This window comes from Anopheles coustani, chromosome 2 (assembly GCF_943734705.1).
Source record: "Anopheles coustani chromosome 2, idAnoCousDA_361_x.2, whole genome shotgun sequence".
NCBI classification, from domain to species: Eukaryota; Metazoa; Arthropoda; class Insecta; order Diptera; family Culicidae; genus Anopheles; species Anopheles coustani.
The window spans coordinates 47,461,855-47,482,206 of NC_071289.1; the positions used below are offsets into that span (position 1 = coordinate 47,461,855).

Consider the following 20,352-nt stretch of genomic DNA (forward strand, 5'->3'; position numbering starts at 1 on the left):
TCAAATAACAATCCCAAGAATAGGCCATGTATGGTCCAAGAATGACCTATTTATCAGACCATACAAATGTTGACGATACTCCCATAGCCTCCGGAATCGATTCCTTAACAGCATTTGTCGAAAGATCCCTAGATTTACCATCAACAGGTCATAAACTTGATATTAGTAAACCTCTTTAGAGCTATGGATGGAAATCGGGTCAAATTTCCAGCATCTTTCTAAACTCATCATGTACGGATACTTTTTTATTATCGATTTTAAACCTTCTTGAGGATTTTTTGAAACCAAAGTGACTTGCAACTAACTTTCTCGAAATGTTAATCACCAATAGTATAGAATAGTAGTTTATCTCCTCTTTACCTTTATCTTTATATAGGTCACGTATTTTCTAATATAACTAGGCTTAAAGTTGAAATTGATGACTGTACGGATAACTTCTTGTCTGACTGTATATACGTTAAATTATAACACGTAAACGAAGGAGGAGTAAATCTTGTCATTATTAGACACACAATATTTAGACCAACGTATTTTATTGGTTATTTAGGGCTCAATAAATGGTTTCTTTATGAGGAAAATCCACTTTGCTTTCTGTTTGAGGTTTAATCCATTAAAATATATCCGAAACACACTATTGCTGTGTATAATTTTCCTACCTTTTTTTCTTCAGGATTAACAATTTCCGAGACAAATTTCAAAACAAAACAATCATTCAGCTTTTGCTTGCTTTATTATTATTACTATCGCGTTACTCACCTATCGATTCAATGCTCTGAGATGACTTCGCCGTCCACAGAGAATGGATTGTTTTAATAAGATTATATAAATTCATAGAAAACTGTCGCTTGCCTCTCTTGCCTTCGTGTTTAACCTCTGTGCCAATGTTTGTCATTATTGGCACCGATTGACACCGTTCATGCGCCCAGGGTGATTGGATAAAAGAGCATCTTCTCCAAGCCAAAAATACTCTACCACTCGATGAATATGCAAATTACACGCGTCACCCAAGGGTAAGTTCTTATTCCAAGACGGTGTAAGATTCTCTTACGAAATTTTCAAGATTTATGAATACATTTACATTGATTTTCGTTTTCGTTCTTAAGCAAGGCGGTTTGTTTCCCAATTTACACTTATCGCGCAGCGATGTATGACGACGCGTGGCATGTTGTGGTTGTACCACACAATCTTAATGCTGTTATCATGTTTCTCAGCAGTGACTACTTTATATTGATTAGGTTATGTTTAATTCAAATTCATCCCAAACCTTATGCCTAGTTTGCATTTTTTTTTTAGCATTATTGAGCAAAAGTTGCCTGCAATGCTTTTTCATGTTACGATCACGTATTGTAAATGCACGTATTGTAAAGAAAATTGTTGAAAAGTATATTTTGAAAACTTCATTTTTCTAGTTCAGAATAGAGAAGTTAACTTCAGTAGTTATGAACATATTGCAAACTTTTTTCACACGGTAAAAACAACTCCATATAAAATGTGGGACATCATAAAGTTCCAACTCTTCGAACAAATCTATGAAATGGTTAGTATGGGTAATTGAAAAATACAGTTCAGTTGACATGATGAAACTCTAGCCAAAAAGTATAAGCTCACAAACAGCAGGATTCCAACTCTTATGCTGTACTTATAATTCACATCCTAGCCATGAGAAAACTTAGGTATGAAAAATGACTCTACTAGATAAACAGAAATTTACATATTTTTGTCATCCGTACTGTCAACCTAAGACAATGATAAACTAGTGAATCAGTAACCTTTAAACCTTTAATAAGAAGGAGAACTCCCAGAATTGTATATCTGTTTATTCAAACAGACATAATTTATTATTCAATAAAACTTTCGTTATTTGGTCTATCACGGAAATGGGAGAAAAATAATTTAACTTAGAAAAATAAAATTACATGATATGAAGAAAACTGTAAGAAAGATAATCGCTTAAAAAGTAAAGATACATGAAATAAAGAAAACTATAAGAAAGATAACACACTTAACAAAAACAGCGCTTGACGGTAATAGACTATTATTTGTCCTTCGTCAGATAAAGGCCATAACAATAAAATCGTAGAATCTCTCCGTAGAAAGGATGTGGAGTACCCAGGAAGTCACCTTGCCGAAGGAAGCGGTAAGCAAATAGCTTAAATTGACCATACTCTAATTCGAGCACACCATCCAACCGCACCACTCTGGTATCTAAGACGACTTTTATCGTTGCCCCGGTCAATGTTTTCTGATCTCGGTCTGCTCACCGAAGGAAAATTCTCGAGGGAGTTGGTCAACGGTCATCCAACGGGTCGGCGCTTGCTGAGGGATTAATAAATGCTGTGGTAAACCCCCGAGGTAAATAAAATAAACCATAAATGTTTATGTATGATGTATAGGAATAGAATCAACGATTGGAATCGTTGCGGAAAAGGTTCCCAAACGTTTTGGGATAAACCAGTTAGAAGCAAACGTTTCGAATAATTGCGAAATTTATTTACGTTTGCTACCTTTTTTTATTATGAGAGTACCATAATACTAAACTGTGCATCCCTCGGCATGCTGTAGTTGATAGCTTTTCCCTGCTCTTTAAATGTCTTTCTTTATTCATAGAATTAATGTGATTCGATTAGCCCGAAATTAGTAAGCCGGTCAAATCTATCTTCAAAACGGGAGCATAATTGTCTTACAGTCTATAGTTAATCATTCACCTCGAGTTACTTCATACTCTGCCGAGTTCCAATCCCTCTAATCAGATAGTGATACTTTTATTTATGCAAAAACTCTGTTAATTAATCATCTGTAAATGTACGGCAATTATACCATTCGTTTCTGGGAGAAACTCTCCAACTTCCTTCAATTCTCGCAGTGAAGGGCTTCGACTGTTACGCGTGGAAAATGCGCAACTTCACTTCTCACACCCTTCGTATTTTATTTGTTTTCTTCCAGCCTGTTTCTGGTTAGCCGACCCTAGAGGTTGCAGTCGTTTCGCCTCTTGTTTTGTATGTTGAGAAAGATAAAGGATGCCGACCCACCACCCAAAAGAGCTGGGAAGCATAAGCGGCAAACGTGTATGAGTGTGCCTGTTGATCGAAACGAGATTCACCGGGGTTGATTCATTTGTGCGAAACAAGTTAATTAAATTTGTTATGTACATGCGTTGGGCAGACAATTTAATCTTATTTTAAACAGAGTGAATTTTAACCACATTTCAAACCGGTCAGGGCTGGTTTTAAACTATAACTGAATCACTATTACTAACATAAGATTTTAAATAAACTCAATTTTCTATTAAGCGTCATCTAATAGAATTAAACTATTTTAAAATGTTCAAATTTAATTATGTTATACAGTGCAACTCTTTTTCTTCTTCTTAGGGCTTACGGGACTATTTCCCTTTGTGTACGTTGATAGTCAGTACTCTCATACAGTGGAGCGTCCGACCTCAGTTGGGGTTAAGATTCAACTCGGCCTTCGCGCCCCCTTCTTTCAAACTCACTTTAGCTGATTTTTGTCCTTATAGGTTTGTCAACTTACCTAAATGTTGTTTTATAATGTTCGTACAATTTCAGTCCATGGAACATGATGTTTGATGATCCGAGAATAACATGACTCAGATTATGATGCATCTCTAGTTGCCACGATACTTCCACTCTCATGTAAAGATAAAAACATAACACAAAAAACATAAGAATCAACGATTAAAACAAAGGGACCAAAAATAGAGGAACATATCAAGACGGTGAATTATTGGCCAGCACCACCGCGCCAGTTTCTTCAGCAACAAGCCTGTCAGTCTCACCGAGTCCTTACCGTTTCTTCATATTTGTGACATTTTTATGATTTCACTGGTAAACAGCACCGGCCCAAAGTGTATTTCTTTTGCTTGACGGTGGACTAGTGGGCAACAAATTATGAGCGAGGGACTTGGGATAAATTGAAAAATAAAGAAAGAACAACAGCGCTGAGTGTGGGCACTGGTTGATCGTGAGACTGCTGATAAGAGATGGTGCTTGTCCACAGTGGCGCTGCACTTTTATTATTAAATTATACGACGAATTCATTTGCTTTCCGTTACCGACTTTGCTACCTGCAAAGTGTTAGGTTTCTTTTCCGTTCTGGAACTGAGTCTTGTTGGCTTCATCCCGCCGGATGGTGTGATAATCCCAGGTTCGGGCAGAGCGTTAAATCAAGATAAAAGAAGATTAATTTCCCCGAGCCAAGCTTGTTTGAATGTATCTTTCGAACGAGGTAAAGTTCGTAAAAATAACGGTTAGAATTTATTCGAGATTCAAGAGAAAATCTATTCAACAGAAAACATGTAGCCGGTGTACAGACGGTATTTATAATTAATTCATTTATTTATTCATTAATTCATTTATTTATTTACTTAATATTTATTTATTTGTTTATTTATTTACTTAATTAGTTACTTATTTATTTATCTATTTATTTTCATTTATTATTTACTCATTACAACATAACTTTGCCCACTGCAAGGGTAATCAATCATTGAAAAGATTAATAAAAACTTTTCTTTTATTCCTTGCTTTTGTTTTTCATTCTCGTTGAAAACTACACTACTTTTACGACGTGGAAGATATAAGATAGTTCACGCGTTACACTAGCCATGGGAAACTCCCCAGTGGTAATTTGACTACACATAAGGGAATATGTCCGGTTACGGTCCTGGTTGCGATCACGGGCCTCTAACTTTGTCAATTCAATATGATGCAATTATATTAAATAAGCACCAAATATTCAGCTATGGGTCATCTTTTAAACACGCCATAAATTGAAAAAGTAGAATACAAGCTTGAATTTGATATCATGTTACAAAGTACACTTAATGTGCTAAATTATTAAGTATGACACTCACCTGAATTCCCAAAATTGAAGTTTGAATTTGAATCCCAAACGAGACCGGACCCTCCCCTGTATGAGAGGACTGACTATCCACGTTCAAAAGGGATAAAAGTCTAGTAAGCGCTATACACTTACCTGTTTTCAATGTTGAGCATTGAATTATCGCTCTTGCACAACAATCAAATTTAGAAATATAAAGTATTTTTCACGATTTTTGTGTGTTTTTGATAGCAAAAAACAAATGCAAGGTATTGGGTCTGATTGTGCGTTAAGCTTCAAAAGTGATTAAAGGTGACCCACAACTAAACTCAGACTCCAACCGGAGAAACTCCCGTAATGTCAACAGACGTTGGAACGGAGAGGTTAAAGAACGGCAATTCATTCCAAACAAAAGTCGGTTAACATATCGACACGAAATTGATAAGCGCTCAAAAACTATAGAATATGCTTCATGAATAGGAAATCAACACTAGATTAAAGCTACACTTAACAAATATCCTATCTGCAGAACAACAATGAGTAGTGCTGGCCTTACTTGTGCTGTATGGTGGACATATGCGTCTCGCCTATCTAAGCTTCTACGATTTCTAAACAATACTCTTGTAAGCATATAAAATTTTACTTCTCCGGCATAGAACTAACAATATTAAGGAAAGGTGTGTCAACTAATTCGCATAGCTGATTCACATGCATTTGATAAATTAAAAAACTTTTACATGCAAAATAATAAAAATAGTTCCAACATTAATATTTAATAAAAAATGGACAAAAAGTACGAGGGACAAAAAGTACGAGCCTCGAAAGCTCGAGGCTCCAAGCAGCTGCTTCCTACTTTCCCAAAGCGCCGAAAGTTATCGAAAATTTAATCGCAGTAGAAACTAAAAAACAAGTAATGAAATTTTATTTAATTTAAAATGTCCATTCAAATGTGTTTAAAACCATTCAAATATTTACTTAACTCATTTTAAACACAACATTTTCCAGCAACATATTGAACGAAATGACGCGCTCTGATTGGGTGTGGCCTAAGGACCAATACCCACGGCACCTTCCCCTGTGTTGAACGCTGATTGGCTAAAAGAATTACCGGTATTAACCGTTTCGAATGCATGGAATTACATCTTGAAGGTCATTGAACCGGTAAACCAAGGTCATTTAGTGCGGGAATATGCCGGTAGCGCACTCGCAGCATGTTTCCCAGAAACAATGCAGTTCTGCTACAGTGGCTGCAAAATGCACATGCATTCGAAATTTGCTCCTTCCAATCCGGAGTGTTCCCGTCCGGAGCTAAATTTGAAAAAAAACTGCATTCAACCTGTTTCTCGGTCGGTACCGTATTTGCACCGCAAAAGACAAAAAGAATTGCCGCACATGCGCCTTATTGCCGATTCTCGCTGGACACGTCCTCCGTTGATTCGATCTCTTTTCACCTTACTGTCCATCCATGGTGTGCTCTTTCAGTCCCCCGTGGTATCCCGTTAGCAACGAAGCCGGCTTCCGTTCCTTATGATTCTTCCTTCAGGTTGCACGGAAACTCGGTGGCGGCATGTGCTGCATAACCAATGAAGATCAGTCTGGCACCCGACCTCGTTGCAGGTAGACGTTTTGGTCTCTGCATGTGTTTAAAGTGTGCACGGTCTTCAGGATCGTGGATGTGAATATTAGAATCGAAAAGCATACCTAACTATTCATAAATTCTCTATTGAAGAATGAAGAAGTGAAACAATCAAACTGTGTTTTGTGATAAAAAAAAATGTTACAGTGATTGAAAAGATAGAAATGCACCTGTCATAAAGGCTTACACCAATCAATCTAGTTTGTGCTCAAACAAATTCATTACGACACATGTATAAAATCAATATATGTTGCACAAAAACAACTAGCTTTTCAAAAAGTCATAAATAAGTGCTTATTTATTTTGATTGCTGCAAAAAGAAAAGTGTTAACAAGTTAAAATGAATTCGTAAGTAATCCTTTTACTATCAGAAAAGTCGAACAAAGCAAAACTTAAATTACTTACATTGCCATTAACGCAACGAAATACAATGTGGTGAAAATTAATTATTTTGTCGGAAAATTCAAATTATATGCTTTCCGTCTTTCAAACGACCACTTACATTCGTTTGATCAATATGTTTAAGATGCAAACATACTCATACATTTATAAATAATTGTTATCACGAAGACCAATAGTATAATGTCATACGAAGATCACACAAGAAACTGGCAATCATTCGATTTTCAACGTTTCAAAGACTGTTGAAAACGGTCAAACAATTTCCGATCTTGACATTTTGCAATATTTCGATTGCAGTAACAGGTTTTCTTCAGATTGTTTGCTCGGTAAAAAGTGAGGACATACATTCGCGACGACTGAGTGGATCGCATTCCGTCAGCCAGCAGCATGAAACAAAAGAACTGCAAAAACCTACGCCACGGTGGAATTTAAAATCGAGTACTACAAAACATAACGAATTAAATTAAAGCGTCCTGCTGGCAGTTAACGAGAAGTAATCGGTGTATATGTTTTTGTGTGTAGAATTCACATGCCGGTATCGTCGTTCTACGTGTGTCTCCCGGCAATTCCGCGCGATGTAGTACGAGACATGAAGTAATTTCGCTTTATCATCGAAATGGACCATAATGGATCGATGGAACGTTGACGTGCTGATCTTCTTCGAAATACCTGGTTTTGAGTGATTTTTTTGCGCTCCACGCCACAACGACAAAACATGATACACAATATTCCGTTATCCCAGAATTAATCTGTTTTCATTTTTAACTGATTTGTTGGTTTAAAAATTCTCTTAAGAACACGTTGGAAACATTTGCTTAAAAATATATAGAAATATTATTCTCATTAACTTTTTACCGTAATCAATTTCAATGTTTTACAAACAACAACCTGATACTTTTTCTAGTCGGTTCAAATGTTGATCCCCAAAAAACTGTACGGATCCTTTAGAATAGAAACTGAAACAGTTTTTCAGGATACTACAACAAAATAAGAACAATTATTCTTGTCTTTAGATATTTTATAAAATTCATATCTAAAAAATTTTGACTCTAGTATGATAAATGCTGTTTTGTTCTATAGTTTCCAGAATGATGTACATTGGTTTCTTTAACAAATTTGTTTTGCTACATTCATGTAACAGAAAAAACTCACGCGTGAGAACTTCATTTTTTGCAGAAGGTTGAAACTACTAGATATTGATTAAAACAATATTTTTTTCTGTAGGCAGGGTTGTAGGTTGAGAATAGTTTGATTTCAAAACAAATATATGGTAGGTACTGGATGCGTTATAAAACATTCGAAATACATCCTTTTAGTAAAATGGTCGTAGCAAAGCACTTGAAGTATGCTGATTTTAGCTGAAGCATGTAACAATAGCGAATGCTTTAAACATAATCGAGCTAAAATAGTTAGCCATTTTTTTTGAAAAAATCGAAAAAACGACAGTTCGAAGCATCATACGTTTGACTATGCTCTACAGCGAAACCGCAAAGTGTAATTTAATAAAAATAGAACGACACCACATGCTTCATGATCATCTTACCGAATAATTGTCGAACATCCCCTTTTACTTCGACCGTATTAACCTAATTGTGATGAATGCTCACAGCTCAAATGCTAATAATTCTGTACATGACAGTTTTAATAAGAAACCGCTAGGGTGGGTGAAAGCATTATTCTTTCTTCCACTCCCATGAGCAGTTGTATAAAGTTGCCATGTTCAATAATCCATGGCTGATTGCTAGTTTGGGACATATTCTTTCGGCGCTCCAATGGCTACTATTTATAATACAGCAATGATTGGACTGCATGGTTCTCGCCATTTCCTCCAGCAAGGCATATCCCCTCCTTTCTTTGTCCTTTTGACAGGTCGTCGGTGTAAAGCACGTGCCTAGTCTGGGAATTGCAAAACTTTTTTCCCCACATCAACCACGGGCATTAGCGAAATCTTTGACCTGCCGTCGTAAACACAATCGATTCATCGTTCGGAACCTGCACAGCATCTCGCTGTGCGCCACTGTTCTATCAACGATGTCTTTCCCTCCTAATAGGGTACGCCGAAAATGACGGCAGGAGAGAAGAAGCTCATTTTCATAAATGCTCAATTTGTGTAATACCACTCCCGTAATTACGTTATGACAGTGGAGCATGGCGTCTAAACGAGTGCGCCTAGCACGCGGTGTCAAATAAACACTACTTACGAACCGATTGCCTGACGTAGGGCGTTCGGCGCACAAGGAGCCACCCCACGATGTCGCCCGCATAAAGTCATTTGCAACACCAGTTGCCGGCAGCTCTAGGAGCATGTCCTGCCATTTGTTGCGCTTAACACACGTAAAAATTCCCCCCATTGTTGACGCTGCAATGTGTTGGAATTATCTGTCAATTTCGGATGGTGGAAAAAATGGGTAACTAATTACTGGCACCTTGGGTCATAAAGTCATTCATTGCACGCTAACGCTGCAATAGCACAAACTGCTGGAACGATCAGGTGATTTGAGGCTCTGCATTTGATCTGCTAGTTTATCCAATGAAATACAAATGAATCGCCCGAAAAAGGCATATTGCTCATAGATTGGATCAACGCTCTTTTTGCAAAATTTTGTTCTTTTTGCTTTTTGCACACGATTTTTTTCCAGGTTACTAATTTTATGACTAATGTTTCTCGCGCAACTTTTCGGGTGGACTATGAATTAAATTCTAAGGTTTTCTAGGAATTTGTAACAATGTATTTTAGTACTTTAAAGTAAAACTAAGGTACAAGTTTTTTAAGTTGGCAAGTAACTGAAAGACAATTGCTGGTATTTATTTGGCTTTTCCAATTTTTAATCTCATGCATCATTCATTCTGTAAGACACGCTAATCAGTTTTATGAACCAAATAACCCATTTTATCTAAATATGTAAATTCAATACGTCGTTTCCAACATAGCATCTGGTTTGAAAAAGAATATAAAAATAAACAACACAACTTAAGTCACCCACCGAAGACGACGGTTGCCAAATCGGTAATGCGAAATGTTCACAACCTGTTATTGACTCTTGTTTGCATCCTAATCAACCATAAATATGTCGCGTGGTAAGTCGGGCCGAACGGAAGCATCTTGCCCAGACTGCTGGTGCCCAATTGATTCGCCAGCATTAGGGCACATGCAAATCGATGGCTCTAAATCGATTACACGTATGGTAATAATAGTCCCTTTGAGCATCCTCAAATCGGGTACGTAACAGTACGTAGTGAACGCTTCGCAAGAATGAATCACCCTCCCTTCGCATCAGTTCTCAAGGGTGGAGATATGAACAAAAAACAACCCCAAACAATTCCATTTTTACTCCTTTTGAGGACCACTAATCTTCACAGCGAAAGACAATTCCGCCCAATGAACTCGCGAAGAACGCGAATAGAAGTTGGAGAGTAAAAACTCAACATGATCATTCCGCGAGAAGTTATTTAGATTGTTGCAAGAGGCTGCCTTGCGTGGAAAGGAAAGAGAGACAAAAATCACACGACTGCGAGGAAAATCTTTTCTATGCCATGTAAACGTGCTGGGATACGTTTTTTATTCCGTCCCTCGCGCGGAAGTACGTAGGGATAAGTTTGTTAACGGACTCGGGTCGTTTAGAAGTTGGGCATTGTTGGCAGGTGTTTCCTGAAAAAAAAACGCAGCAGATTCCGACTCGGGTACGAAGTTGTGAGAAATTACCGTAATCTTAAGCTAAACATTAGTTTATTTTGCATATGCTGCAAATAACTTGTCGAACGTTACGTCCCATCCGCATGGTACTCGAAACGTACGCAGTGTGCGCAACCTTGTCAATGTTGATGTTGCGGTGTTTGTCTGCTCGGTGGGGCAAGGTGTGGCATTCGAAACAATAAATGTAGAACATACAGCTCAAACCAAACGACATTACATCCATCCCGAAGTATTGCTGATTGATAACCCTCGGATGTGGAAACTTTTCCTACGCACATTTCTTCTTGCTGTATCGAGCACCCTCGACAAAGTAATAGATGTTCAACGCTTCCAATTGATGCTGCTGTTTCTAGTTGATTTCGGTCACGTGCCTTGTCATCGGTGAAGGAGTTTTTTTTTTCTCTCCGGAAAAATCAGCCATGGCATGGTGGCTGTGGAAATGTAATGCCAATTTGAATGCATTATACGCATTCCGGTGTGCAGTGTAGGGCTCCTTTCGGATTGGGGAAGGCTTCGCATAACCTTTTTTTGAACTTCTCGATCGGATTAGGCCGATTATTACACCGCGCGACCGAATTCCCTTTGAACACGAAGGTATTTTTTTCCCAATATACAATAAAAGTGTGCAGTACCAGCGCTCTCAGTCGAAATGCGTACACCCCATTCGAAATGCAGACAGCGAAACGATGTTACCTCCATTCGGGAATGGTTCTTAAGCTTGGGTAATCTAATTTACATTTTTACAGCCTCACGCCTCCCGGTCGGTGTTTTAATGAAAATGCGTAAATTTTTAACGTTTGCCGTGGTCGATTCGTTTTCTTTTCTGCTAGAGTATACACTGCGTCCCCGGCCTCGACAATTCGTTCTTAAGGTCGATTAATTAATCGCGAAATGGTAGACGCGGAGGAGGAACGTTGTACTACACGCTCAAGATGTTAGACATCGTAAGAGCAAAGGGCCGAACGACAACTTTAGCACGTTAAAAAGACAATTTGTTCTGACCTTTTTTATTTAGTTTTTGTTTTCTTTACTTTGGTGTTCTACTGCTAGCCTTCACTTTTGTTGGGTAGGAAAAGAATTTTGGAATTTGGTAGCCGGTATTTGAACAAAACAAATTATGCTGCCCCCCCACTCGGCACCCCTTCGGCTAGTGTTTGGCAGTACGGCGGCCTTCCACCCTTATGAGCCAGAGACAGCTTTGTTGTTTTCTTCTTCCACCCAAGACACATTCTGACTTCACGTCCGGTGACTGGCCGCTGTCACAATGCGCCTAATGCCATATTGACAGCAGTAAATTATGTCTCATTCGTAGAGCAACGTACAAACGACACTCTTGGCGACCATAAATCATCTGTGCAAAAGATGAAAAATGTCTCCGTCTTCGAAGGCCCGTCCGGAACGAATGAGGGAAATGAAAGTAGAGCTATCGGCTTCTCCCGATCGGCTGCTCCTGCTCCGAAATCCGAAATTGCTCGGAGGAGTGAGTCTTGGGGTTAATTATCCCGTGGATGGGATAAACGGCGGTGGATGCAATATGTGCCACCAATATGATGTACGAGAAACATGTTGCTTCGTTCGGTACGAGCTTATGGGCATCATTTTTCACACGCTAGACATTTTCGACCAACAAACAATCGAAAACATTTCGTACATGTTGAATGTTTCGTATCTATTTCAACTTACATATTTTCGGTTTATTTCTTACCATGATGATGGCATTTTTAACAACATCTGATTAATTTTTTAAGGGCATTTGTATTACGAACATGAAAAAAACTTACAATTTGAGCCCTTTTAAGATAACGACGATACCTGTCTGCTTTCGCTACCTGTGTGTTCACAACGCGCTCAGATGTTAAACCTTATTTTTTTGGAGAACTATCCCATCCGCAATTGAACACTTTTGGCATTCTCTCTCATCCTCAGACTCGTTATTGTATGCGTACCGCATTCGGTTGAGTACACACCTGCTGTCCAGTTTTCCTCCCTGGAGTATGTGACCGTTTCGATGGGCGATTTGGAGCAGCTCGAGGCGGAGGGTTCAAACAATACCCACTCAACCGCAGTTTCCAAACCGATGGAGGTCGAAGGAACGCTGGTGGACACAATTCTACACGATGATTTGCTATCACGGAACAGTGTTAGAAAACAGGTGAGCGAAAGCATGAGCATACAAAACACCTGGTTTCAGTGTTGGCGGACATCCGAACTTGTGTGGACATGGAATGAAAGGGACTGTTTGATTTTGCTCATAGACGTAAATGGCGCCCTTTGATTCTTTTCCAGATCCGCAGCAATCTCTCATTGGTGGATGCATACCCGGAAAGTGGGTCCAGTAAGGACGAAAACCTGTCAGTGCTGGACTACAACATTAACCCGTCCAAATATGCTGCAATTAGCAGTGACATTATTTTGGAAGAATCTTCCTCGAGCCTGGACGAGGGGATTGGATTAAGTAACACGGAAGACTCTGGTGACGACCAGAGGAAAGTCCCTTCGAACACGGCAAAATCTCATTCACCGTCAGATCCGAAGAGCGGCAGTGTGAGCAGTCGCGCCCGGAAGGACGCGGGGAGGAAAGTCTATTGCTGTGAAATCTGTGACGAGCAGTTCCCGATGAAGAAACATCTCCGGGCGCACCAAGCTAAGGAGCATCCGGGTCAACACTGCAACAAATGCGCGATATGCCAGAAAACATTCAAACTTCGCTCCAACCTTCGGCAGCACCTGCGGATTCACACCGGTGAGCGACCCTTCCACTGCGGTGTCTGTGGGAAAACCTTCGTCCAGGGTAGTGCACTCACCGTGCACCGGGAACTGCACAAAGAGCAGCGGGACTACGAGTGTGCGGTTTGCCACAAGGCGTTCAAGTCCAAGTTCGCCTTCAAGAAGCACGAAAAGGTGCACACCGGCTTACGGCCGTTCAAGTGCGAAGTTTGCGGCAAATGTTTCACCCAGTCGTGCAATCTGAAGGCGCACCAGAAGCTGCACACCGGCAATCACGCCTACCAGTGTCCGACTTGCTCGAAGACGTTCCGCTTCAAGTCGCACTACCAAGATCACCTGCTGACGCACACGAAGGAGAAAAAGTACAGCTGTGCCCAGTGCGGACGCACGTTTGCCTACAAAAATTCCTACCAAAGGCACATTCTAATCCACCGGGACGAAACTCAGCATCCGTGCACGGTTTGCGGGAAGCAGTTCGCCAAACTGAGTCATCTGACATTTCACCGTAAGTCGCACGGTTCCGCCAGGGTCGTCACTGCCGCCCCCGATGGTATGCATGGAGCTGGTACGGTGAATGGCGACTGTCTGACTTGCAATATTTGTGGCGTCGTCCTGGAAAGCAGCGAAAGGATGTTGGCCCATCGGAGGGAAGCTCACGCTAACGGCGGTGAGATCGGCGAAGCAAGGTGTCGGTACAAGTGCGTTATCTGCAGCAAATCATTCCAGGAGGAGAAAGAACTGCGTACCCATTTCAAGCTCCACGAGGCCGATGATTGTCCCTTCCAGTGCGGGATGTGTGGTATTCTCAATCTAACTCATACCTAGGGCCACCGGCCTATTCCATCTCCAATAGGGGAAAGGCAGGAGAGCCGGCTTTAGGAGCACTCTAAATTTACCGTACGATAAAGAATAACTCTGTGATATCTCCCGTGTGTTTGAAATATATACATATATATGTGTTCGTTTCGGTCGTTTCGCAGTAAATGCCGAGGTTCCGTAAAGGATAAGATCAGTGTTTTAATTACCGTCACAAACCTCGTTCGGCCTTATTCAACCTTTTCGCTGAAGCTAACCTGAATCATAATGGAAAAGATTTGTTCCAGTTTATACTTTCTTCCCGTCGCCGTGAGGGACTCTTAATGAGCTCACATGAATTCAGTCCCTTCCCCATACAAGCATGGATAAGGGTAAGCGGGACTCTAGCGGGAGCAGTTAGTTTAGTAATAAACATAATTACCTATTTCCCGTTCATTTCTGCGGTTGCCTCTGAGTTTGTCGGTTCTCAAACTTAATAATTGAAAGATCCTTGCGTCGCAAGACGGTGTTATTAAAAGATGCGATTTGGAATGGATCATCTTCTGGTTTCCTTTTGCTTTTGTTCCCAGCGATTCCCAGTGGAGTGGACCCGGTATGGTGTATAATAAAACTATTAGCAACATTACGTACCAAGATAATGCAAATTATATTACAACAAAGGGATTAACAGGGGGTTGAAACGATAAGTGTATTGATACACATCAAGCTGAACAGAAACCAGTTGTTTATAAAAATGAATGCTTAAGGATTCAATACATGTTTTTTTTTTTGGTTTTTCTACTCCTAAATTCAATTTAAACAAATAAAGCATCAACTACGTTCATCTCAAATAATGGATAATTTAATAGGAAAAACTTTAGAACCACAAGTTATAATGTTGTTACAATTTCGGGTTGCATCGTATTGCGAGAGTCAAATACAAAACGTGAACCACCGTCATTGTAAGCCTTTCAAAATCGATAATTTCGCATAAGATACCGTGCCTTACTGGTCGGTAAACTCTCCTCTGGTGCGTGATATCACGTACACGGCGCGAATGTCCGAAACTCTGTACCCTGGAAATCAAGCCCAAGTGCCAATGATGCGTAGACAGCGCTGCGCAAAATTTTTGTCGACACAAATCACGTACGCGCACGAAATTATGGTGGCACGTATTCTTAAAATCTCCTCCGAACCATCGTGGTACGCACGGAATAAAGAGGACAGAAGAGAAACCCGAAATTGAATTGCTCAAATTATACGTTCCCTTCAAGTTCTTGTGCAATGCGGTCAAAAGAGTTCGTGTGCTGCTGGCTTTCGGTAAAGTTCTTTGCTGGGAGAGGTTTATAAATATCCGACGTTTTATGCTAAAAGTTTGGAAACAATACTCTATATTTGATAAGTTAATCAATCTAAGCCAAACACATTTTCTGTAAGAGTTTGGGTATGAATTGATCATCAAACATACCATTTCAGCTTTGATGCAGTACACAATTCAACGCTGGACGTACCAAACAAATCGACATTTCTAAGTTGATACCTACAATTTGTGGCAATTATTGATTCGATTTGACATTATCGTTCGCTCGGTTCTGTATGATATGAAATTATTTTCATTATAGGTATTATATCAAAACATCAATAGTTCCAGCAGAGACACGAATGGAAAATTATGTCTAGAGTTATTTACATCACATCAAACTACCTTCCATGCACGCCTATAATTCTTTCCAAACTTTAAATTAGATTATAGTGATATTTTCGTTCCGTGAATTATTGTGGCTCATTCTTCTTTTCTCTGAAAAATCAAAATATAATCTATGATTGAAGAATTGAAATGTGAGTATAACAGGGGTCCGCGACAGCCGAGCGGTAGCGCCGGTTAGAAAATCGGCCCATGAGCGCCGGGGCTCACCACCTCGACGGCGTGGGTTCGAATCCCAACCGAGACCGGACCCTCCCCTGTACGAGAGGACTGACTATCCACGTACAACAGGGAAACAAGTCTCGTAAGCCCTTAACGGGCAGGCATGACCATGGTCGTTACGCCAAGAAGAAGAAGAAGAAGAAAAAGAAGAATCTGTGATTGAAGAATTTTAATGTGAGTATAACAGTTCACGTCAATCCAAACATCTCGGTACATAAATGAGGAATACATTCATTACCCACGATACTATTAGTTCATATTACTGTAATGTTGCTTCTAAAAACACACACACACACTGTATTCACACTTTTAGAAAGCATAAACAAAGGGATGGATTTAGGTGTTTCAAAAATTCTTTTCCTACTTTTCACTCCGTCATACCTTTCTAGCACCAGTACATTCCACGCGTGATTTCATTGATTTTCTCTCGATCGTAAGAGAAACCTTCACCAAATGCGCGTACTGACCGATGCCGCCGTCAAAACTTGATTATGCTTTATTGTTCTGTCGGGTTCGTGTGACTTGAATTCATTATTAGTGCGCTGGAAGTTCCATTCGGTGACGGTATATATGCCGGCTAGTCGCCTGGAAACGTTCGTATCGCTGCTATTTTTAGTATTACCAACACGATCCACAATCCTGCTCATCCGTTGCCGGAATTATATCCGTTCCCAGTTGCTTTAGCTTGGTATTGCGAAGGCTTTTATAGCTTCGGCGCAGGCTTCACACCGTGCACCATTACAACGACTAGTATTTCTTATACGGCTACTACGTGCCGTCTCGAATTTTGGCCGCTGATGTACGTGCTTAGAGTGAACAAATTTTCTACAGAAGCTAGAAATCATTACGAGCTGTTCAAACCAATCCTCCCACAATCCCTTACTGTGGTTTCCTTCTCTTGCACTCTATTTTCTCTCTCTCTCACTCTCCTCGCGCTATGTTTTCTTCTCACACTCATTACCAGAAGCGGATCAATCCATTCGGGGGCCCCAAGCGGTTGGATAAACGGGGCCCTCCAGACATTTCTATTGCTCTAAGTGTTTCTATACTTATGGCCAAAATTGGACTTATTTTTTACAACAGTTAGCAATCCTTTATACATATTTTTAGCAATCCTTGATACACATAAAGGACGCATATTTGCTTATTTTATGAAATCAGACATTAGATCTTCATTATCTGAAAATAATCACTCTGAATTAATTGCTAGTTAAGTTAATCGCAATCGCAATAGGGGTTTTTAAGTCGCTCTCAAATTATCAAATCTTTTTATCAATTTTAACAGCGATGACGAAAACAATTTAAAATGGTAACAATGAAGGCTTTTGCTGGTGGATCGTAAATTGAGAGCATTTGAAATCAAACGCACATTATTAGATGAGAAAGAAGATTCATGAAAACATATTCTGGCAAGGTGAAAATTAACAATGGTTAAGCAATATCAAAATACATCTGTATTAACTTTGATCAAAGTATGTGTACCGCTGCGAGAATAAAAAAAATCGGTAGTTACTTTTGCGGTCTGGGGTTTTCATCACGGGGCCCCCTTAAGCTCCGGGCCCCAGCGGCCGCTCAGTGCGCTCCTAGGTAGATCCGCCTCTGCTCATTACCTATTGTCAACAGCATTTTTCATATAAGTTGGTTTCTAGATACTTTTCGTCTAATTTTATCACACATGTTCACACTATCTTTTTCCAACGACGAGATTGTAGACGATAGGATGTGGGGTGTGATCTTATTTCTTATCCATACAAAGATAAGAAATCATATCAAATCATTTGAATTAGGCATCGCCAGCTATCGCGAAGAAGTAACCGTAACAAACATACAGAACATAAGACGCAAAGAATTCAGGTAGAAATTCGGGCAAAATTGATCATAAATTTTCAATTTAAGTTTGTTGCTGTAAGACTGTTTAATGGACTAATGGTTGTTGAGGTATTATGAAAATAGCTCACCCTTCAACTACAAGTTAAAGTTGAAAGATTGTCTATCTTGAACATGACATGGCCTGATACCGTATGTAAGACTTAGGAAACCCGTGAGCATCAAAATTGGGATGGATAAATTGTCCATGAAAGTTTTTCCACTCTAGTTATTGCTTATCGGCCAAAGGTTACAACTTCCACGCTTCAATCTGGTCTTCTAATTCGGAAATACGTGTTCTGGTTTGAGAAAAAACCCCTCTTCTTTTACCTAATTCATCCTGTAGCGTTTACGGCAGAATAAATATATTATTAATTATGTTTAGCCGCAGCTCTGTGTCACGCGGAGGTTTAGCTTCTTTCACAAAGAGTGCATAATGGCGTGGCTGTAGGTTTACAGCATACACACGTTGATGTCACCGTGAACCGAACGTTTCCTGGACTCGTAAAAAGATCATGAAAGAAACATGCCGTGTAACTCATAAAACCATTATTCTTCCATCAGGGACAATCGTTTTATCATTTCTTTTTTGCTACAAGTGCTTGGTATGTCTTAGCTTTCGCGATATTCTAGGCTACACGGTTGAGTTCAGAGTTACTGCTTGACACAGATCCGGAGAAAAGGTGAATACTTTTGTCACAAGTCAAGACCTGCCCAAGACTCACAAGTAACCGCACCATACCACGCACTGCTTACCGAGAACATGAAAAATTAAAAAGCTTTGTACACCATCAGAACAGTCAAAAGAGAGTCGGCAGAGTTGCTGTTGGGCTTGAGAAAAAGGACAATACGCAATTACATCGAATATGTATGTTTTATTACACTACCGAAGAAATACAATCTTCAAAGTGGCTCGGGACGTTTCATTCATTATTCCATAGAGGCTAAAGGTAAAAACATTCGGTACTTGTGATAGAATTAGATCAGTTCAAAATACTAGCAGCTTGCTATACATAAGATATTGAATTCAAGCTGGATTTCTGGGTAAAAGAGTAAATGAGGCCCCGGCCGCCATGTTTTCGATCGTGGCTACACCTCTTGTGGACGTTTAAACTGAATGTATGCAATTGGTGATACATTAATTCGTTAAATTCAACCTACGAGTATTTGAACCGAAGTGTGTACCGTTAATTTCGGCTACGCAATCAACCTAGGGGTGCGGTATGAGGGGGGCCCACGGGCCCCCCTTATTTCTCAAAACTATAACAAACTCTCTTTTTCGGTAGACCTAGCGCAGTCCGCTCGCTGCGCTCGCTGCGGGCGCGCCGCCGTTTCCAAATCATTTCTTCGGCTAAACTCATTGTTTCATGCTGTCCATCATGTGTGGTATAGTTTACTTACTAGTAACTTAACATGTAAAAGTATGTTAACCCGCATTCAACCTCCACTGCGTGATTAGTTTAAACCGTTATGTTCTTTTAAGCGAACCGTTAGCGTTCAAAAATCGAAACGAATGCATGTGTCGCGTTTTGCATAGCTTCAGGCGCTTAATGTGAACCAGCAGGAAGAGGAGAATCTAGCCCGGGGCCTCATTTACTCTTTTACCGATTTCTGTTAGGAATGTATTTATATTTTAAATTAAATCGCCTCTCAAATTACTGTTACACCATGCCATGAGCTTAGATAGCAATAGCATTGAAAGCGAGTGAAGGGAGCGCGAAAGTGAGATGCAGACAATTTCTACAATTTCTACCTTGAGCTTAGATAGCAATAGCACAGTTGAACGAGCGAAGCGAGCACGCAAGAGAGATGCACAATTTCGACAATTTCTACCTTGAGCTTAGATAGCAATAGCGAAGGTGAACGAGCGAAGCGAGCACGTAAGCGAGATGCACAATTTCGACGTTCCGGTTTTCCCACGCACTTTGCTGCTGTAGCTAAGGATACTAAGGATGCACGATGGAAGGGAAAATTTTTCTTGCGCTCTGATTGGTTGCGCGGTTTGATGAACGTTGAATGAATTTTTGGTAATCGATGGTTACATTGATTATCGATGGTTACTTTGCCGAAAAATAAAGCAAAGCGGAAATCTGCTATACAGTTTCATTCAAAAGTTTGAAATAGTTACGAAATGAAACGTTTTCGTGATTTTGGGGACAATTTCGAATCGAACATTGCATTTAATCTTGGGAAAGGTGGTTCTTCAACGTGATGAAAATAACCAACGCAGAATAAAAATAACCAACGCAAAATAAAACTACATCCATAAGGTTGGGCCCAGTAAACGGGCCTTTTACCGGGCCCTGCAAACGGGCCGTATTACCGAGCCACGTAAGCGGGTCCTGTTAACGGGTCGTGACACCGGGCCATGTAAACGGGTCCTGTAAACGGGTCCTGTAAATGGGCAATGTTACCGGGCTGTGTAAGCGGGCCGTGTTACCGCCGTTTACCGGGCCATGTAAACGG

General features: G+C 40.1%; 1 protein-coding gene across 1 annotated transcript; it reads left to right on the forward strand.

Annotated features, from left to right (window-relative positions):
• Window positions 1-6,815: 6,815 nt before the first annotated feature.
• LOC131262535 (zinc finger protein 234-like) lies at window positions 6,816-14,123 on the forward strand. Its single transcript, XM_058264569.1, has 3 exons — window positions 6,816-6,823; window positions 12,498-12,755; window positions 12,908-14,123. The coding sequence occupies exons 1-3, from the start codon at window positions 6,816-6,818 to the stop codon at window positions 14,121-14,123; spliced, it is 1,482 nt and encodes a 493-aa protein (XP_058120552.1).
• Window positions 14,124-20,352: the final 6,229 nt, after the last annotated feature.